The 23,402-nt window shown below is 34.9% G+C and overlaps 1 protein-coding gene across 2 annotated transcripts; it reads right to left on the bottom strand.

Moving 5' to 3' along the window:
* Positions 1-844: 844 nt before the first annotated feature.
* On the bottom strand, positions 845-21,482 carry LOC126976873 (proton-coupled folate transporter-like). 2 transcript variants are annotated; one of them, XM_050825499.1, is made up of 7 exons: positions 20,998-21,482; positions 14,676-14,936; positions 13,453-13,627; positions 10,269-10,446; positions 9,442-9,820; positions 6,857-7,097; positions 845-6,124 (listed from the first exon to the last, which is right to left on the bottom strand). In XM_050825499.1, the coding sequence occupies exons 1-7, from the start codon at positions 21,128-21,130 to the stop codon at positions 6,064-6,066; spliced, it is 1,428 nt and encodes a 475-aa protein (XP_050681456.1). In that variant the 5' UTR covers positions 21,131-21,482; the 3' UTR covers positions 845-6,063. The 2 variants fall into 2 exon arrangements, with proteins under 2 accessions (XP_050681456.1, XP_050681457.1); XM_050825500.1 differs by lacking the exons at positions 13,453-13,627; positions 14,676-14,936; positions 20,998-21,482 and adding an exon at positions 12,684-12,833.
* Positions 21,483-23,402: the final 1,920 nt, after the last annotated feature.

The following is a 23,402-nucleotide window of genomic DNA, read 5'->3' as shown; positions in this document are numbered from 1 at the left end:
TGCATTTATATATTATGTTTAGTTTTAGAAATTAATATTTACCAGTCGGAGGTTCCTTTGCACAGGATGCCGGCTAGATTATGGGTATCACAACGGCGCGGCGCCTATGTCTACCGTGAAGCAGTAATGTGTAAACATTACTTTGTTTCGGTCTGAAGGGCGCCGTAGCTAATAACTGGGCAAATGAGACTTAACATCTTGTCTCAAGCTGGCGAGAGCAAGTGCCGCTCGGAATTTTTGGGCTTTTCAAGAATCCTGAGCGGCACTGCATTGTAATGGGCAGGGCGTATCAATTACCATCATCTGAACGTCCTGCTCGCCTCGTCCCGTATTTCCATATAATAAAAAAATATGAATTGAGAAAACTTAAAAATTAAATTAATTATCACATTAAGGTAAGGTAATAAACCTTGCAACTTTCACTCTTTTAAATTCAGAAGAAATAAAATCTGGGTTCGAAACACAAAAACACGTCATCAAACACTAAACAGCATCATAAACGCATCTATTTTTGGAAGATTATCTGATTGCGTTTTAACAAATCCACTTTCAGTCATTGTAAATAATAATTATACAGATCATTGAATAATAAAAAATCAACATATAATTTAATATATCGCTGAATATAATATCTAGGAACCATACCATTGCTTGTTTATCTAGACTTTGACGTCACACTGCGCTTTGCACTTTTGTATATTTATTCAGCACAAATTGAAAAACAACTATTTAAGATTAAATAAATAATAAGATTAGAAAATATAATATTTCAACTAAATATATGTTACATGCATATAACCTATTGTTACGAAAAAAATTGGTGTAAAGAAAATCGCAATGTAAGGATTTATACTATGTTTATTTTGATATAAATAATTCATTTAAACTAAATCACAGCAACATATTACTATGTTAATGATTACATCATTGGGATTGATAATACCTTTCGTTAAGACAGGACTATACCTGTGTAAATCGAAAAATACGTAAATTGTCACTTACCTATTAGTTATTTATTAGTAAGGTAACTAATAACTGTGTATAAATAACTCTGAGTGATTGTGCTCGCTTAGTCGACTCAAGCAGACTCCGTGAACGGGCTTTACATATCCGTGACAGCTCTGTCTCATTTATGATTCAATATACAGAAACTAGGTCAAACTAAACTGGATCTATCTAAGTACTTTATGTAGGTATCTATCTTGAAAATATGTTTTTTTATGAAAATAAGGGTCGAGACGAGCATGACGTTCAGCTGATGGTTCCCTATGCATTACAATGCAGTGCCGCTCAGGATACTTGAAAAACACAAAAATTCTGAGCGGCACTATAATTGCGCTCGTCACCTTGAGATATAAGATATTAAGTCTAATTTTTCCAGTCATTTCACTAGCTACGGCGCCCTTTAGACCAAAACACAGTAATGTTTACACATTACTGCTTCACTGCAGAAATAGGCGCCGTTGTGGTCCCCATAATCTAGCCGACTTCCTATGAAAAGGAGCCTCCCACTGGATGTTTACAAGATACAGGTATCGTGTAGGTATATACCAGTCTTAAAGGTCTACCATCAACTTTTAATTAGCGATTCAATTCCAATGGAATTCAGTTTAGGTACCTAAACTGAATCGCTAAGATTCGTACCATGAAGTGCCAACACTCAACGTGAATGGCGTTTGAATCGCATATGGAAGAATGAACGAAAGAAATTTGTCTGTGGTCCGGGGTGTGAGAAAGAGATGACGCTGTAGAGTCGTTGCATAAGTCTGTCTCCCTTACTCGAACCATATGCGGTGCGTATCGAAACCTAAAATTATATATTATAGTGGTTTTTTGTGTAGAAATTACAACAAATACATTTTGAAATTGCGTTTTATAGCGTCAAATTATAAACCATTAAGCCCTTTTTAGTACTTATTAAATAATAGTATTACATATATATCTATAGTTCTTTGAATTACAAATTAAATATTTAGCTTAGTTGTTTTCGTAAAAATAAACCAATAATGACGTTCTATACATATGGACATATCATTAGCAGTCTGATAACGGAACGGCAAAAGTGTGCTTAAATAAATGTAAGCACACTTTTCTCCTTAGTCGTATGTCAATCAACAGGCCTAAGTGTGCTACAAGAAGTGCTTAAATAATACAATAACGACTCAAAAAAAAGATGGTGTGACTTATCATCGGTAAGGTTATTTTATTTATTTAAGATTGATATGCAAAAAACGTAAGTAATTTAATAAACAGATGGGACAGATGAAATGACACAGTCAGAAATGAAAACAATAGAGTCGCTCTTTTTAACCGACTTCAAAAAAGGAGGAGGTTCTTTTCTTAAGCTCTAAGATTGAGAGAAAGAGTAGGGCTTAGAAAATTTAATAGAAGGTTAATATAAGGAAGACATCAGGAAATTACATGACAGTTTCAATTCGTCGGTATGTTTATTTTATGTTTGTTACCTCAGAACTTTCGACTGGATGAACCGATTTTGATAATTCTTTTTTTATTTGAAGGCTGGTGAACCGATTTTGAAATTCTTTTGTTATTGGAAAGGATACTTCAAAGGTAGTTTCTGTAGGTAGATTCTGCATATGGTTAGGTTCTGCATATGGGATCCATGACAAAGTAACGGAACTCTTCAATTCTTAGGAGCAAATTAACGATACTAGGCCGTATCTTTTGCTATTTGCTATCCGGATATTTAAGTCACCTACCGTAACGTCGTTATGGTCAAGTAATTGTCGTAGTAAAATATGATGATCAATGGAACTTCTTAACGACTTACAGTAAGGGTGCAATCTGTGGCAGAACTGTGTGTAGTAAAATTGAAAATGCGCTTACGTTCATTGCTGCATTGCAAAATTTAGTAGATCTACACAAATTCAGACAAATTATAAGTTACTGTAATTCAGATTTACTAAAAACCTAAATATTAAACAAAATTATCAATAAATAAGTGATTTCAAAAACACTATTCCAAAAAAATAGATATAATGAGCTCTAAAAAGTATGTGTAGGTGAGAGGCGAGAGCAGGGTCGCGGTGGGGGGACACCGATTCCAAAATAACAATAATCTAAACTAGAATTACATTAATTAATTAGATTGTATAAAAATACGCAATTATTTTTATACTTTTTAGTGTATATTATATCTATTGTTTTGGAATAGTGTTTTCGAAGTCGGTTGTGTTTTTTGTTACATATTTTTTAAAAGCCTACCCCCTTATTCATAATGGTCCACTAACTTAAAACAGCTTCTACAGAGTGTTATATGTCATTCTGACTTAGGTCAATAGAAGCATACAGAGTGACAATTAGCAATGCGTTAGCAGACTATTATAAATAAGGGGGCTAGTGAACAATGAGTAGCATTATTGTATTTTGTGTTATGTGAACGGCTTAAAAGAACGTGAACACTTACATACTAGTGCTATTTACACGTTATCACGGAAGTATCGTTACCTAGTGATAATTGATACTTATTTACATCGCAAATATGTAAAAGCTATTATTTTTCAGCTTTCCCGTACACGAGATAAGGAAAGAGATTTGGTCCCAGTTGGTAGCAAGATAGAGATATGAAGAAATTTAAAAACCAAATAAGCATATTTATATTTCAGTAGTAAAGGATTTAAAGGAGACGGATACCTTATTGGGCCAAGATGTAAAGGAATGAAATAAGTGTCAATAAATAGCTTATAAATTTAAAAAAGCATCACTGAAAATTTGAGGATTTTGGGCAATCTGAAAGCTGAGTTATAGGAGGTTTTGTAAAATTGAGGTTATGCAATATATGGGCAACAACCTAAATTAAAACAGCTGATTTTTTAAATGCGATTGTTATTTTGTTGTATGATAATGATTCTATAAGTTTAGCAATATTAGAAGTCACATAGAAAGAAGGAAAATATCAATAAAACAACGGGAAACACTCAAATGACAAATTGCGTAGTTATGAAACGAGTGATTGCCGTTCTAGACAATTCTGTGGCTGTCAATGTCAGCATAGATAAAAAATACAAAACGAGATTCAGAATCGACTTTTTCTTCGATCGATTTCTTTATAATATTAAGTTGATATTTATTTTTTTTAACAAAAGACATTATGTAATGTTAATTATAACGTATTTAGTAAGGTAATTTTATTGAATCAATCATCTGTTGCAAGTGGTTTTGGGCTGAATTGTATAAACTCATTCACATTAATCGATTATAGTAATTGATATCCCATTTTAATCGTGAATTTTAAGATAGTGGAAACTTAATTTTAAGATTTGATATGACAATATTTTTAAACCATATCTCAACTTATTACATTTTGGCCCAGAAATCCCCGTCTTCTTTATTGGATTTAATCAACTTAAAATTACCAAAAAGTAAACTACATATACCAAAAAGATATCTAAGTCTAAAAGACAAATAATAATAGACAAATAATAAATAATCATATTAAATTTGAGTATTAGTTTCTCCCATTAAAGGTTAACTTATTAAATCCAAATCCCATCAGAATGTAAAGAAGAAACAAATACCCTTTATTTAATGAGTGTGATTTTTGCTTGAAATCGTAAAAAACCTCCGAATGAAGAGATCTTAATCGGAAAATAGGGACAGTCTGACGAACGTAAAATTTATAGCAACCGTCTTTTCGTCTGTGTTTAAAAAAATACCTTACTGCCACTCCACTGATCTCACTGTCCAAATCGGGTTCTTAATTCAAAATACGCAGCTGAAGCTGAAAAGGTGTTTACATTTCTGCCTATTGACATTTGTGGCATGTGCCATATTTCGGCTTTGATTTTGTATGAGGTGCATTGTCTATATGTATAGAACGTCATTGAAATAAACTGAAACGAGTTAAGAACGCACCTCCATTCATGTTTGATTTGACAGGAGCACAGAGTACATTTTTTTTAATTCTTTCGTGCGAACAGGCTAATAATTGTCTTTAGTATTATCATTTTCAGTATTTTGTTATAAAAAAAAAGACAATTAAAGTATTCTGATCTCATCTTACATCAATTCCAGTTTTCTTTTCTGTATGTTTTCACTATTTTTTAAAAGTTATTAACAAAACGATTCACTTTCCGCTTCGACAGTAGAAACTTTTTTTGAATCACTTTGACACATAAGCTATCCAGTTTAGGTTGAAGTGTTACGGTACGAATGAATGAACGTACTAAAACAGTTTGCGATTCAATTTCCGACTTGATACGACGTCAACCTAAATTGAATAGATTTAATGACGTCGTGGTATGAAATAGCAAAGCAGTTCATTTTAGGTCGTCAATTGAATCACAATAACAGTTCATGGTAGGCCCGCTGGTCACGGAGCAATTTCACAACCTACGCTTACGAAAGTAGATTTAGGATCAGTATCAATTGAACGCATAGTTATCTGAAGTCACTCGGGGAAAAGAGCGTATCTCTTATTCGTATTTATTGATTCCCTCGGCTACGCCTTGTGAAATAGTAGGTGTTCAGATTGCGATATTAGCTCGGTATTGCGCTACACCCAGTTCATCTCTGCAGATTTTTACGTCATCCTTGCAATGCATCTGTGGTTTGCCCCAAGGCCTCTATTTCAATACGAGCAAAAGAACTTTTGTTTCCGGGCTTTGCCCCGCGGACTGTCACTTGAGACTTGCCATTTCTTTGCTCTCTAAGTCAGGCATCTTGCGATCTTTCATCGTAATCCTTTCTAGTTTTCTTTGGGCAACTTCTATTTCGATAATTCTCCCCTATGTAAGATACTAGTAGGCTGGTCAAACTCATAGAACTCATTAAAATCTACCCTCTATGAATTAATATGTACGTTAAAAATACTAGAGCTTATAAACTACAAAATACTTATGTCCTATTAATATATCTATATATTATATTTTTAAGATTATATAACCTATAGATTCATTTAAAATAATTATCTACTGTAGTAGTTATAACAATTAACATCACAAATTTTCTTAAATCGTTAGGTACATTTGAGAGTAATGCGTCCTTCATATACCATACAGTTATGGCCAGCGTACATTAAGTACCTATCTTCGGTATAATGTATCACAAAGATTCGTGCAAGGTTTCGTATCTCAGTCCTTTCCTGAAGTAATATTGAACAAATCTGAAACATAAATAAGATATTTAAAAAAAACACAGTTATTATAATGAACGACGTTAGCCTTAGCGTGGCGCAGTAGCACGTACCTAATGGTGGTACCGCGCTTAGGTCGCTTTGTGATGTGTGACGACCGGGTAATAGGTCCGCCATAGACTAACAATTTAGTACAGAGAAGAATATTTATACCGGAGATACAGCCAGAAGAAAAGGTAAGGGAATCTAATTTTACTGACAACCCATTTTGATTGACATGTCGAAAACAGGCAGCCAACGCATGCCATTAGCTCTTTCGTATTTTGAGTATTAAACTAGCTTACACACACATTGGCAAATCAAAAGTAGTCATACATTATTGTGCTGTCAGGTCGTATATACGCTAGTATACTGTGTAACATAAACAAGATTGATTCATGTAATGAGACAGTTTCAATCTGTTATCACGACATCCACCAGACCACTACAGAGCGACACGGACCGGGACCGCCTCGAACCGGATAGAAAGGATGTGAAAATGTGTTGGTCAGCGCGTATAGTTCACCATCACTGAACAACTTGTTACTACTTGCTTAACAAATTGTACACAAAATATATTATTATAGATAGAATATTGGGATGGCTGGATATATTTACAACACATTATTTGAGTCGTTCAATTAACACCCGAGCCGTTAACTAGGCGGCTGCAACATGCATGTTAGGTACCATAAGAGGAAGAATATAGAGATAAATACATACCCAAGCATGACCACACTTGCCCCTGCAAGTCCGATACTCAATAGATATATGGCTGCAGGCATTCTCGCGACTGTCGCTGAATATAATGAATTATAGATGAGAGGAGACAGTACTGGTGCCGACCCTTCGAATACACATAATAGAGCAAAAATCTTTGCTATATCTTGAACAGGCAGTATCTTACTTAAGAAAGACCTCGTCAGTGGTCCGGGCAGGCCTCTAAAAACAGATACGACGGCACCTGAAAACATGTGCTTTTTACATAATACATATTATATAAAAGGGGCTTAAGCATGAAATTGCCGTTTTGGCGTAATATGATAATGTAAGGAAAGGTTCTTCTTGGTCGCATTCTTTATTTCTGAAGGTCGTGTCCGCACTTCAATGTTTTCATAGCGTTGGTCACTAAAGCCTTCCACTCCTTTCGGTCCTCGGCTTTCCTAATTGCGGTCGTAAGTAGTAGACCAGTCATTGTCCTGATCTGGTCCAACGAGGGGCTGGGTGATCGTCCGCTTGGTCTTTTGCCCTTCACCTCGCCTATGACTATCAGTTTGTCTAAATTACTGGGAAGGTGTAGGGTAATGTGGCCAACATACCCCAAGTTTTTTAAATAGCAGATTGTGGACAATCTTGTGCCAATGCGAAATTGCTCCAGGATAGACTTGTTTCCTTCCTGAGCATGAGCACCAAAGCATCCTCCTCCAACACGACATCTCAAACGCGTCAACCTTTTTCCTCTCTGCCGCCCGGATCGTCCACGCTTCAGACCATAAAGGAAGATTGAGAGGACTAATTCTCTTTAGGTCTCTTTTTGGTTGTATTAGAGATCTTCCAGCTTTTCCAAAATTCTGATCAATTTACTCATCGTGTATTTGGCTATTTGAATTCATCTTCTGATATCAAGTTCACTCCCTCCTTTGTCCGAAAGTAAAGATCTGAGGTATACAAAGTCGCTTACAAATTCCAAATCCGAAAGTTTGCCAATCCTAGCGAGTTCACCGGCCCTGTCAATTAGCATAACTTTGTTTTTGACTTGTTAATACTAAGTCCAACCAGTCCACTCTCCAGTTTTAGTCTGCGGAACACTTAGCTCAACTGTTCCTTTTCAGATGATGCTAAGAGTGTGGTGTAATCCGCGTATCTCAGGTTGCTGATTTTAATACCTCCAATGGAATTACCATCCCTCCCATCTATCTAGTGCTCTTCTCATGATATTTTCTCCATAGATATCAAAAAGAATGGGAGAGAGAATATATTCCTGCCGTACTCCCTTTTTCGGCTTGTAAGGTCCAGAGATGACGAGGTTAACTCTGACCATGGACTCGCTTTCTTGGTAGGTATAGGTTTGAGACCAGAGCTATGAGATGTTGGGGTACGCCTATTTCTCGCAGTATTTTACAATCCCACTGCACGCAATCAAATGCTTTTGAGTAGTCAAGGAAAGATTATTTGATTACAAAATATTTAACTGATTATAAAATGTATTTTATTCTTAGTTACAATTCTTGAATATGTAGGTTACATTAGAGTTTTGTGTACGTACATTATAATTATAATTGTTTAATCCTATAAAAATAACAATTGGCTTATGGTAGCTACATTAAACAACGAAATTTTTACATTGTATGTCATCTAAAAATCTTGCAAAGACGGTTTTTGCCGATTAATTATTGAATCGAATATGGCTGAATGGGCTTGAAACCTTTGCCTATTCTAATATTGGACGAAGAAACCAAAAAAAAAATACGGGTTGCACTCCGGGAATGCCGGCAGAAGTCTAAAGAAAAAGTCGGCGAAAAAAGGATGGCAACTCTAGACGCACAGGTTTTTTATATAAGAGGAACTAAACATCGCCCGCCCATAACATCGCAGAACCAGGAGTCAAGAGATGCGTTGCCGGCCTCTAAAGTCGTATAGGATCGGGAAAACAGTAGCCGGAAATTCATTCCGCAAAGTGGCTGTGCGAGGCAAGAAGTTCCTCGCAAAGTGCCTAGTTGTGTAATGCGCGACGTCGACATATTATGCCATTGGAATTTCGCATTTTAAGGTAATGTTCGGTGGTAACTACAGCATCGCCCGCGGATCGGTGTCGGTTCTGTCGACGCGTATAATTTAACGTATAGCAATAGATTGCTTATAATTAGGATTATTTGAATGAATGTATCTGAAAGCTATTGAAACAAGCTATAAGACCATGCATCAACCATCTTATAAACAAAATAAGGGTCAAATTTAGTGAGGGAATAGGGTGCCGTAAGACAAACTCGGTTTTGGTGTATCTCAAAAATCCAGTGCACTCGGGCATTGCCGATTTGGGAAGTGTATTTAGGTGCCTATCTCAACCTGACGTTAATTAAATTGTGGTGGCCTTTCTACAAAAGCCACAATAAAACAAAACAGAATATAACATTATGATAAAATTTAAAACGTTAATTAATTTTCTATTACCTACAGGTAAATAATTCTATATCCTGCTATTATGGGTAAACATCTGTTTACCCATAATAGCAGGAACTTAGTTATAACGTTCATCGACCTTAAAACATAAAAATAAATCTTTAATAATAAAAATAAATAATATTTACCTAGATACATATACCATCCAGCAACAGCACATGTCTTGACAATGTACTCTCCAATAGTAGACATGACTGCAATTATTGTGAATTGTATATCACCAATTCTTAATAATTTTTGGACAATCATAACTCCGAAGAAAGAACCGAAGAATGAAATAGTGGTTGTGACGGCGGAATATGTTGTGTAATGTTGTAGCGACCAATTTAGTTTCTGTCTAGTGAACAGATATTCCAAAGATCCTAATCCAAAGTTGATAATGATGAGAAGCATTTTTATCATCGCAATCAATAAAATCAACGTTCTGCCGTAATTTGGGCGTTTCTTAAACGACTCTCGAAACATGTCTTTTACTAGTAATAGATCCAAAACTTTTGAAGCTCCACCCTGAAAAGAGGTTTTAATAAGATTATTATTTATTTGTGGGGGTACATTATATAAAAGTATATTTTAATACGTTTGTTAATTGACCGTTTTGTTCAGAAACCATTTAAAATAATCCGATATAATTTGCCTATAAAAAAAGATTCTGCAAGTTTATTATTGCGCGGAAAGCGTCAACTTTTCTCCCACTGTGTTCCCACTGTGCTCCCACTGTGTTCCCACTGTGTTCCCACTGTGCTCCCACTGCTGACTGCACTAAACTTCCCTACCTATGTTAAAAAGATATCTGCAACAATAGCTTTAATTTTATTCGTATATTGACTTAATAAACTGAGTATTATGCAATTAAACCTAGTCGGGTGTATATCCGGCGAACAATGTTTTATTACTTTTCATTACACTCTATAGACATAACTAAGATATTAAATGTTTCTCATATTATTAAACTTACTTGTAAAGCTCCAGTCAAAGATTCCTCAATGCATAAACGAGTAATCACATAAGCTGTTACGATTAATGTCACACAAATAAGAAGTGTGTTCACATTTCCAAGGTACAATATCAGATACGAGCTGAGTATGGACCCGATTACCGTCCCGCTCGAGATGGTGGCGTCGATCATTGTCATTCTGAAATTAAATTAAATTTATTACATAAGGTTCTTAAAATTGGTAGTTGCACAGCACAATTTGTGAATAAATCGGCATCTGTAAATCAGAAATTTCATGTAAAACACAAATACCAGTTTTTACCAGTGGGAGGCTTTTGCTGCTGTGAAGCAGTAATGTGTAAGCGCTATTGTGTTGGAACTATTTATGTTTAAGTTTGTTCAACATCGGGTAAATTAATTTTTTTGATGCTTATGATGTGTTCATAAAAACGGTTTTCTGTTTTTTAGAATTCGAAAAACTTGTTTAGGTACTTGTTGTTACGGGTACTTATTTTAAGCATTTCAGTAAATTATAACCTACTCCCAAATAAATAAATAAAAACTGTTGTTACAGATAGGCAATGAACTGTTAAGAATATTGTCACAGTTGTTTTTTTGTTCTCAATAAGACATTTATTCATAACTAGAGTTTGTCATATGAGTTCTGACTCAAATAGGTATACCAGTCTCATACATTATCACTTTAATCACTAAACATATCCATTTATACGAAAAAAGATATGGTCTAAATGCCAATAATAATTTATGAAAAATCTTTCCTATATCCTTCAAAACTACAATTTCGGCCATCGCTCAGTAACTAACTAAACTTTCGATTAACTCGCCGAATTGGCACAGCTTCTAATTACTTTGACCGTTGTGCGCGTACTCGGTTGAACTATTTCAGTAAATTGTCTGAAGCCAAATTCCAGACATGGGCCTGTAACTTACAGGTTTATTATAAGTAAAGATATTTGATATTAGGTATAGATGCTAGGTAAGAAACTGAATGAACCACATCAATGTATATGTTGCGTTTAGGTAGACGCGGAAATGCTGCCAGTATTCTTTGTACGCTTCCACGTAATGATAGTTTTAATTTTATGTAGTCATATTATTGTAAATATAGTTATAAGATTTGTTTTGTTTGAATAATAAATATAAGTAGTATAGATATTTTAGTGTAGACATAACTTTTTGAAAGGAGGTAATAATAATTATATGTTATTAATAATATATTGTTAATATATTATGCGAAATTTAGCTGCAATGAGGTTACATGAACGACATGAAAGGTTTAGTAATTATATTATTAGGTATTGTTCTAAATGTTTTTATTTTATTTTAAGAAATTACAATTAATGAGCTAACTTTAAAACGATTTTAATAAAGGATATTCTAAATAAAATATTATCATATACATTTATTTGTAACTTTTTCAATAATATTGCTCTACCGATTGGGATTCAAAAAGTTTATTATTTTATTAAAATTTAAATTAATTTAGTTAGGCATTTATTCAATTAACTATTACTTAATACATTTCAAATTATTTACATATGTATACATTTTATTTATGATTTAATTAGTAAAAAATAATATTATATTAATAATGAAATGACTTAATAATTAATAACCCTATTTATTATTAGGCATTATTATTATTATCATGGTCTACATTGCAAATGTACCTACTATAATCTACATATGAAATGTAAATCAGTCAGAAGACTGATTTTTTTTTAGAAGAGGAGGATAAACGAGAATACGAGTCTCTTGATTAATGGTTATGATATAAGTGATCACCGCAGACCACACTCTCTTGTAGCACAGAAGTCACTAGAGTTTTGCCAACCTTATAAAGGTAATAAAAAAAATAAACTACGTTAATGAATCTATATAAATAGAGTAAGGAATTAAGACTGACAGTGAAATGATGATAAACAGCAAACAACAATGACTTGATAACAAAATGATTTAAAAAAAAACATTGTATGTATTTACTATGCATGGAAATGATAGTGTTCTATAAAAGAGAAGCTATGGGGCTCCACAATGGATCAAGGGTAAGTTGAACGATGTGACAACTGCAATATTGCTTAGACTGACCCGTCATCGTCAACTTTAACAATGTACGATCTCCTAATTATGGTGGACCCCATAACAGCTAACGGGGCACTACATCTCTCTATACGAGTTTTCACAATCGGTGTAATAGATATCCCTAAGTGCAGAGGCTGTCTGGATGCCCACGAAATCGTCACTCTTATAATCTTGGAATGTACTGTAATTGCAAGTGGCCAAGCAAGAGCAAACATGAAAATATGAGTCCATCCGATAAGTCCGCGAGTGTTCAAGGAAGGTTCTTGCTAGTTGAAATAATCAGCAAACCCCACAGCCAAAATGACCCTAATAACTGGAACTATATAGTCTTACTTGGGTAATAAATGCCTCATGCTATAACCGGCACTACACGGTCGTTCATGCGCTGGATGATTCATTTTCCACTTGACTCTGTCCTAACTCGTAGTTATGGTGTTTATAGGTTATATTGCTTTTGAGATCCCCTTCCCAACTTTTTACGATCTCTGTAATTTCAGTTCGCTATTTGACAAGTAAAGGCTGAATAGTTTTTATTATTAGATATTATATTTTTACACTATAAGATCACTTTACCTATATCATTTTAACATTTAGATAGATAGTTCCAATGAGATTAGTCTTATTAATTACTCTTCAAGATATGAGGTATTCTGAGTGAAAACAATATTTTGACTAAGCGAAAATATCAAAATACACATTCCACATTCAACTTAACAATTTCTTTGATTATTTAGCTATCGAATGTTATAATTAAGCATTATAGGTAGATATAATAATATATACCTACAGCTAAAACACAAAACCCGTAGCCCCGATTGTTATATGAATACATTTATGACTCGGCCAAATTATATTGTGTTCGCAATTCTCACATTGATAAAGGGCTAATGGTAATTGCAAACGTTGATTGTGGTGTATGGAGAAACAGTGACGATGTCATCCCACCATCTAAGCTATCGCAGACCACGTTCCACTCTAAAAACTAAATTTTAATCAACAACCAACGAAAATCAATAATTATTCAAAATGTTAATTAATATTGAAAGAGTTAGCTCCCGCTGATCTCGGCGGCCTGAAAGTATTATTAACTTGTAAGGTTTACCTGAGAGATATAGTTTCCAAGGAGCTGATGTCGCTCATATAGCAATATGCCCCAGTAAACAGTATGACGTAACCACCTGTCATGGCGAATGGCACCGAAGTCAAGATGTACCACCACGGCCCCAGGCTCTCGACCAAACTGTAGATTACTATCAACATACCGGTCGCTACAAAACCTGTGGAAGATTCTCATATGTTGTATGCATTTAAATGGTATGGAATGGTAAGTAATACTATGTTATTTATCACCACCGCATAATATCACAATAAACAGGGAATCACCGGGTAGATGGTTGTACGTTGTAGCAGGCCATCAATAATACTGTGGCTCCAAATTATAATGGGAAAACATTACCATTTTGAATAATATGCGCTGGAACTATAACAATTTAAGTAATTGTAATTAAATAACTAAAATATAATTATATTAATTTCCATAATGACCCTTAAAGTATAAAATATTGAAATACGATTTATGTTAGTAGAGCAAATATATATATATATATAGTTATATACATATTATATATACTTATATCTATATATTATATAGGGTCACGATGTATGTTCGGTATTAATGAAAAATTCTACAACATGTGCAGTTTGACAATGACTTCTGGGATTGAATACGAGTTCCGCATCGTTCATAAATTATGGGTCAAATTAAATCTGTATATTTAATCCCAGAAGTGAGGGACATCACTTAAACATGACAACCTCTATAGAATTATATAAAGCCTTAAAATAAAAGTATATAGGTACCTAAGAAATGTAAAAACGGGATAAATAAACCCCTAAATAATAAAATACACAAAACAACAAAAATATATACATTATAAAATGTAAAAATATAAACAAAATTCTGTGTTATATATATATATTATGTGAAATATATGTTTTAATATTTGAACACTTGTATATATAAATTATATAAACATTTTAAAGAGCATATGTTTAAGTACATAATTGTAAATATTTACTATAAATTATTATATTTATCAAAAATTGTTAAAAAAATGAAAAAATATTTCTAAAAATTTATAGCAGCTACAAAATTTAATTACTTCAGTTATAAAATAAAAATGTAAATAAAGAAACGTAAAAAAAATATATTATTATTACTATTATAGACAGTGTTGACAATACTGTTCTCTACAAATATTGCACATACAGTTAACTCTTGTCATAATAAAATCCACGAACTATAAATAATATTAAAAGCCTTACCAAAAATCGGCCATATTATAAGAGGTTTTCTTCCATATGTGTCGGACCAAGCGCCAAGAAAAAGTGACAGTACCATCGGTATAACAGACTCCAAAATGGATTTGACAGTCGACACATAAGTATAATATCCTTGGACAGATGCCTCCAAGTGTATCGTCTCATTATTCTTTACAGGAGATAAATAAGGCTCACACTCTTCTTTGGAATAGTGAAGAGCGTTGACACATGTCCTGTACAGCATTATGTTGCTTACGGCACATCCTAAATGAAACAAAGAAAAATATTATCACAATAAAACTAATGTTAGATGAGAATGTAACAATTAATATAGACAGACATTTATAATTATTAAATATATACCGTGGAGCTACAAAGACATCAATTGAACGCATGTGTACAACTACTCAATCGTAATTATAAAAAAAAATAACAAAAAAAACAACCGACTTCAAAAACACTATTCCAAAACAATAGACGTATACAATCTAATTCTAGTAACGATTATTGTTATTTTTGGAATCGGTGTCCTCCCCCCGCTCTCTCCTCTCGCCTCCTCACGTCGCGCATGCGACTCAAGCACATCTCACCTATAATTGGCTGACACCGACTCCAAAAATATCAATAATCGTTATTAGAATTACATTAATGAATTAGATTGTATAAAAATACGGAATTATTTTTATACTTTTTAGTGCATTATTATATCAATTGTTTTGGAATAGTGTTTGAATAGTGAAGTCGATTGTTTTTTAATTTTTATTTTTGATTTTTAGTGAAACTGAAGTACAATAACTAATAATTTGTCTAAATATGTGTACCTAGTTCTACTAAATTTTGCAATGCAGCAATGAACGTAAGCGCATTGCAATTTTACTACAGACAGTTAGAAATTCTGCCACAGATCGGACTCTTACTGTAAGTCGTTAAGGAGTTCCATTGATCATCATATTTGACAACGACAATTACTTGACCATAACGACGTGACGGTAGGTGACCCAAATATCCGGATAGCATAAAAAAGATTTGGCCTAGTATCGGTAATTTGCTCTTAAGAATTGAAGAGTTCCGTTACCCTGTCATGGTAATCAGAATTCAGAACCCAACCAAACTCTCACTAAACTTCCATTGATGTGTATCCTTTCCAATAAAAAAAGAATTATCGAAATCAGTTGGCGCGATACTGAGTTTTTCGTAAATTAGTTGCACACATTCCTACAGCAAATTAAAGACTTTTATGGTTTTCTTATGTTTGCCATTGTCAGATCTGGACCAAAATGCAATGGGACCACACGGGAAGCACCAGCCTTAAAAAAAAGAACTATCAAAAGGTTCACTGGTTCGGTTCACCCAGTCTAAAGGTTTGAGGTAACAAACATAAAAAAAAATATACCTAAATTATAACACCTTTTTTGAAGTCAGTTAAAAAACAAACAAAATATGTAAGTAACTGACAACAAAATTTATGAACCATGCGGGACTCGAACCCACGACCTCTGGCGTTCTGTGTGATCTGTAAGTAATCCAGTGGCCGCGCGCCAATGTAGCCACCTGACGCATAAACATTGAAACAAACTTATTTAAATTATAAAGTATTTTCAAATAGGTAAGGCTATGATAGGTAATGTCAAATGTTTTTAAATATCATTGTTTTCTGTTCTGTAGGGTTGGGGGGGGGGGAGGTGTAGTTCATGGTAAAATTTAATAGGTAGGTAAGTGACTATGTAATGTTTATGTTTTATAAATTTGATGTAAACAAACCAAAAAAGGCCAATCGAAGATCTGTTTGAGCCAACGCTAGTAAGGAAGCGTTCTGCTTACCGCGCGCTCCAAATATTTTGGTTGTTGTTTAATTATTAATTTATATAATATTTACTAGAACTGGATGATCCTTAGATAGTCTATACTTCTAGATAGACTGTAACAGCTGTGAACACGCAACGTACGCACACTAAAGTAAAGTGTAATAAGACGCGGTCTGGTGGCGGACCATGTTCGATGGAATATCGCATTGTCCCTCGCTAAAAATGATTATTATTACCATCTGGCCGTACCAAGTCCATATGCTTCGGCTATACGTCGTTGATGTCATGCACACTAAAGTAATAATCCTGGCCTGCAGTTGTCATGTGTTCCCTCACAGATAAACACATTCCTCGAAACGTAAATCTTAACATTAAGTTGAACCTCCACACACAAAGTGTTCGGACATTTAATATTGAAACAAAGACTCAATAAATGATAATAGACCTGATCCAATTGAATGAGACGGATGCAAGCTGTATTCACAGTAATTAATTGAGTACATGAGATAATAAGTAACATTAACAGCAATTAAAGAAATTTGCTTGCAATAAACAGAGTGTTTATTTGGATCGCTATAAATGTTATCGTCTCTTATCTATTCAGATTTTATGATGTGATGCCATTTTTATAAGCCGCTTTCAATGTCTTTTAGTGCATACGTTGGGGATCAAATCGGCTTTATTCAAATTACAAATGATGACTATCGAAACGCACGCAATAAAAGATTTTTAATTGTAATTGCTTAGATAATTTATACATCTAGATAAAGTCTCTTGCTCTTAGACAACCGACAAAAACAGGCCAGGAATATTAGTATAGTGTGCGTGACAAGCTACGTCTTATACTCGCGTTTTGTATGACACTTTACTGTTATTATTCGTGAATTGCTCAAAATAGAGGTTAGTTCTAAGCTCAATTTTTTTTCGACATTTTTATAAATTTATATTTCTTTTCTATTATTAAATTATATGTGTTAATCCTAATGGCAAAAAATTTAACAAAATAACAACCGCCTTCAAAAGATATAATGTGCACTAAAAAGTATAAAAATAATTGCGTATTTTTATACAATCTAATAAATAATTTAATTCTAGTTACGATTATTGTTATTTATGAATCGGTATCCTTCCGCCGCGACCCGCTCTCGACTCTCGCCTCCTCACGACTCAAGCACATCTAACCTATAACTATAGTAGTAAAAAACCTATCTTGAATGACACACGGGAAGCACCAGCTTTCAATTAAAAAAAGAATTATCAAAATCGGTTCACCCAGTCGAAAGTTTTGAGGTAACAAACATAAAAAAAAACCTATCCCTACGATATATGCTGTAATTTTATATTTGAACTTATGAATTCACAATTTTTTATTTTTGAATTAAGCCAGGTCTCCGTTAGAGCGATAACATTAAAGTTTGTTTGCATAATTTGTTTATAAATGTTATTCGTATTGGTTCGTTACCTCTTACATTTTGGTAATATATATTAAGACAATCAAATTTTAAGTATATAGTGCTAAAACATTAGTGGTAATGAAGTAAAATGTCCTTATGCTAACATTTTAAGACTTCCAATGTCTCTTATTAGAATTGCTGGAGTTGATTCATCTTTGCGTACGAAGATGCGACCGTTTCGTACCCAAACAATATTTGTATTTTATATCCTTACATTTTTTTCGAGTAGCAGCATGAAGGTTCTTATTGGTAGGTGTAAGATGCTCGGCAACAAAGACAGGAGCTTTGTTACCGCCTATTCCGAGGGGCTGTGTCGAGAGTTTATCTTTAGGATTACTCCTATTGAATTTAATAACAGCAGCCAAGATCATGTCACGTTGGCGCATACTGCGCAGCTTTGCAATAACAGTACGGGGTCTTGAACTATCATTTGAGAGTTTAGCCACTCGTGTAACGTGAAGAATATCGTCTTCATTAATCTGGTTGTTCACGGCATTAGAGAGCTGAACCAACGTTTTCACAAAATTTTCCGATCTGTGTTCTGGTATACCATTAATTTCAATATTATTTTATCGCATGTGTTGCTCTGATGCGTTCAGTCTTAAAGACAAATCCTTTAATGTGAGTTGTAATGTCTCGTTGTCACTTTTCAACTTGGTAATAAGAACGGATTTCTCATCAAAAGTAGACTTAAGGTCATCATATTGTTTACTGATAAAATTGATCGTTTCTTTGTATTCGGTCATTTGTTTTTTTATGGCTTTCAGCTCGTCAGTTATGTGTGATTTGAGAATTCACACTATTTCAAGCAATATAAACCAATTAAAGTTGCGGAGTACTCAATAACACTTCTACTTCGTCGCTCGTTATCATCGATATTAATATCTTACTTAAATTTCTCCATTCCAAGATGTTTACCAAGACAACTGATTAATAAAATATTTTCAAATAGTTACTCTAGAACGAATGTGAGACAATACGCTCCTTTTAAGAATATCTTCAACATTTAACGATATCAACGATCATGACATTGAAATTTTTGACGACACGTTTAGGTCATATAAAATAAGTTTTAGAAAATATTACGACCACGATACATCATAGTTTGTATTAGATTGTTACCTACTTATTAATTCTTACTTTTATTTTTTAATTTCACATTTATCACATTATAATTATTTACATTGTAAAGTTTCATATTAGAATTAAGATTAAACTTCATCATCACTTCAGCCGAATGACGTCCATTGCTGGACAAAGGGCTCCCCCAAAGATCCCCACAACGATCCGTCCTGTGCTGCCCACACCCAATCTTTTCCGACGAGTTGACTAGATCGTCGGTCCATTACGTGGTATTGCTATATACGACATTCAAGGACCTTACTGACCCCACTGCCCTGCCCACTGCCACTTGAGTTTCGCAATCATATCTGTCATAAGCAATCACAAGGGCTATGCCTGTGACTTTGGTTCTTCTCATTTCTAATTCAATTCGAACGACCATGAGCTTCCTCATAAGGCACATAGTTAGCGAAACCGTCTGGCAGCCCACACTGGTTAAGAACCTTGGTCTAGAGACAGTGTGGTATTTCGATCGACTTTATTTTACGGAGCTTGCCGAAAGCTGCCCACCCGAGTTGAATTCGACGAGGGACAATCACAGGAGCGTTGCCGGCCTTTTAAGTACTTAAGTATACTCGCTTTTATTGAATCCCATAGTTTGATTATACGTGAAAGAAAAGTCTACGTTTCCAAAACGAAACACAGTGTACGCAAGACCGGGATACATGTATAATATAGTGAGGATAATATTAACTCATAAAATACAGAAATTATGTTTTACAAATTATGTTTTTTTTTCAACACAATACAATACGCTTAAAAGCCTATAGAGTGATGGACTCCATAGATGTTAGAACATTCTAGTGCTTGTAGTCTTGTTGAGTTTATATCGTGTGCTGCGATTGTGGAACTAAGTGTGAATCAGGTCCAACAGCTATACGGAGCAGTCCCCGTGAAAGATGCGGGAGACAACGTACAATGAGCGGCGCGACGTCTGTACCAGAAAAGGTACGGGCCAGTTTAGTGTTCACAGAGCACAGTATCTCTGTTAATTCGAACAGCTGTATTGCACGCGGTCAAATGGTCAGAGCTGATACTGGAGTGCGCCAGATCCGAGATAATAGCAGTACTCCATAATATGTGCTAGATTCTAATTCCAAGATTAGTGAGTGTATTTTCAAATAAATGAAATATTAAAACTAAATAAGTTTTAATTTAAGATAACAATGGATATATAACAGCTAAAAATAGAACTTTTGTGAACTCTGTTTGTTGTAGATAATACCGTATTTAGCGGTTTATCCGATATCAAAGTTTAAAACTAATAACATACTTAATTAGTTACCTACAACTCTTTTGTTTATTCTACAAATGCGTTGCAGTATCTCTACATCCACTCTTAACTGGCTTAAGTCCATTTTGTGATAAAAGAAGTTTGAATGCCACCATTTAAGGTCCAATCACATCGGGTTTAAAAACTCTATCACGGCTATGCGTATATTTGACACTTTGAAAACAAAAACATACAATCTTTTAAACATAAAATATTTTCTCTTTCCTGCGAATACCTCCGCTTTAAATTCGTCTCGTGCTCGAGGGAACTCTTAAAAATATCGGAAAATCTTTAACGTTTTCGATAGTGAATCGTGTTCGTTATTTCGATCAAGTGTCAACACGTGTGGAAAATTTAAGTTGTTGATCGGTTGTGTAGTAAATACGTGAAAAAATAAACAAATAAACAAAGGCACTTTGTATTTATAATATTATACGGGATCATTTGCTATTTAAAAGTTTACAATTAGTTTCATTAACAAGGTTTTTAACTAAAAAATCCGTTTATTAAACTCGCAAACAAAGAAAATTCACTAGCAAGTAACACAGTAGATAATCGTTTGTTGTGTTCATTTCATCAGATTGTAAAGTAGGTTACAATGTAGAGTCAAATAATAATTATACACATTGTTACCTCGTATATATATAATTAATTTACTGTTTGTTATTTACCTGCTATAGACAGCGAGACCATAACAAGAAGCAACGGTAGCTCGATAAAGTTACTGATTGATCTCCGTCGATTTTTATTGATATCCGAAGAACTTTCTGTAACTGGCACAACATTATGGAGAATATCCGTCATTATTATATTTTATAAACACAACACTACACTCCAGTTGATACGACACACTTCACAGTAATAATGTTGTTCAGTAAATGAAAGATAAATATCTATTTAGTATGAATCATACATAATACCTCCATAGCCGAAAATAATTTTTATATGTTATCACTTATCAACATGATTTTGTTATTTGATATATTATCAATATGCTATCTCTCATGATTCATGAATGACTAATAGAACCATGACATCTAGTGAGTTACGTCAGAAACAAAGGATTAGAGAATTAAATAAAATACAACAGACGCGGACGTGAAGAGCTGGTAAAATATACGCGTCGAAAGTCGCGACTCGCGGCCGGAACTACAATGTACCTTATTACCTACTTTAGAAGCTGACTCACGAAACAAGTTTCGCTCTGCAAGGACAGACCATAATAAAGGAAAATATACAACAGTATTTCTTTTATCATTTTATATATATTTTTTCGATGTGAGAACGTCTGTCGACGATTTTGTTTGGCTGAGCACTTTTGGAAAGGGGAAATCATTCAAGGGCACGTTACCTACATGACGTAATGTACATATTGTTGTATCTGTTGGTATATGTAACGACGAATGAAATCTTAATTTGTGGCGGTTCTTATGAACGTGGAATTCGGCGGTAGGAATCAGGTTAAACAGACACAAACACTACAATTCGAGCAGCTTTACGTTGCAAGCGGTCAAATGGTCGAGCTCATACTGGGGTGCGCCAGACCAGAGACAGCATTACTCCATGTGTGGCCGGACCTGCGTTTTGTAGAGCGCTAGAATGTGGGCCGGCTTGAAGTATTGCCTTGATCTATTTATGACGTCCAGCTTCTTCGAAGCCTATGCGAAACATTGCGGCTTGGACTTCAGCATTTAGGCAAATCTTCAATGAGTATCGACGATATTTTATAAAAGGTCGTTTATACAGCGGTGTGGGAACAATTTGATAGTGCGCGTCTGTAGGTCGTGTTCAGCATTTTTGTGGCGTGGCAGTGTGCAGACAACTTCTAAAAATTTACGAATGACTTGACTCAAATAAGTGCTATTAAGAAAATTGGCGACTATAATGCGCAGCCGAATGTGTTGTTCGCAACCAGTTTGGTTTGTGCTCACATTGAAAAATAAGATATGCCTCTAGGCTCTAGTGGGTATACATTCTTAAGCAGCGCAAAATGATCTCATCGGTAGATGAACTACTGCGTAGTGACATACGTGGCCTGGCTCCGGTGAGCCGAATAATGACCAAAAAGGAATATTAGAGGTTATTTAACAAAGAGCTTGGAGAAATAAACTTTATTATCAGTAAGCGCTGATAAGGTGCAGCTGCACAATGAGGTTACACATGGGTCTACTATGTATGTTAACGTTTCAAGAATGGTGGCCATTGTAACACACAAGCTACTGAGAAGAAAACCAAAACAATAACAATTTCAGAACACGGCCTACTAAAAAGCTTCTCAATACTCATAAATAAACACTCATTTTTCTCACTATCTTTTCGCATTGACCCGATGGTCTGGTTTTGTACAGTTTCGGTTTTCGTGTGCGTTTTTCTTTTTATGCCTTTAAGGAAGGTGTACGCATTTTTCTTGAAGGTACCCATGTCGTATCGTCCCGGAAACACCGCACAAGGAAGCTCATTCCACAGCTTCATAGTACGAGAAAGAAAGCTCCTTGAAAACCGCACTGTGGAGGACCGCCACATATCCAGATGGTGGGGATGATATTCTAACTTGTGGAGTGTCGTGCGAAGGTGAAATTCGGCGGCAGGAATCAGGTTAAACAGCTCTTTGGAACACTCCCCGTGATAAATGCGGTAAAAAACACAATGAAGCGATGTCTCTACGCAACGCCAAGTGATCCAGCCGTTCGCAGAGCACTGGGTACCGACAATTTGAGCTGCTCTGCGTTGCACGCGGTCAAATGGATCGAACTGACGGCGACAGCAGATATCCTCCCTAACGTACACACATACCCCGGCATGAGGCATAAAATTATGCTCAATTTTGTACCCGGGGTACGTTAAATATGACGTATCGCTAGGTCGAGATATCTGCGTCTCCGTAAGGAAACACAACGCCGGCTGCGCCGTTTTAAGGTGGTGGAGGACGGCGTTTAAATTGGAGTGAATTCCCCTGATATTACAGAAGTCCACATTAAGCGTGGAGCGGGGTGCCGTGGTGTTGCTGCCCTGTTTGTCCTTAGATATACGCGGTACTATGCCCTCCCCAGAATACGAGGGGCAGCCCGAGCGAGAA

This window comes from Leptidea sinapis, chromosome 42 (assembly GCF_905404315.1).
Source record: "Leptidea sinapis chromosome 42, ilLepSina1.1, whole genome shotgun sequence".
Classification (NCBI taxonomy): domain Eukaryota; kingdom Metazoa; phylum Arthropoda; class Insecta; order Lepidoptera; family Pieridae; genus Leptidea; species Leptidea sinapis.
This window is presented reverse-complemented; position numbering and strand designations above follow the sequence as displayed.

Bases quoted from the DNA above. Each gene is read 5' to 3' on its own strand.
- LOC126976873 (XM_050825499.1), bottom strand. From the start codon at position 21,130: ATGACGGATATTCTCCATAATGTTGTGCCAGTTACAGAAAGTTCTTCG. The intron at 9,821-10,268 runs GTAAGTTTAATA...ACCTCTTTTCAG, and splicing joins CTTTGACTGGAGCTTTACAA to GGTGGAGCTTCAAAAGTTTT. The intron at 7,098-9,441 runs GTAAATATTATT...ACATGTTTTCAG, and splicing joins TGGATGGTATATGTATCTAG to GTGCCGTCGTATCTGTTTTT.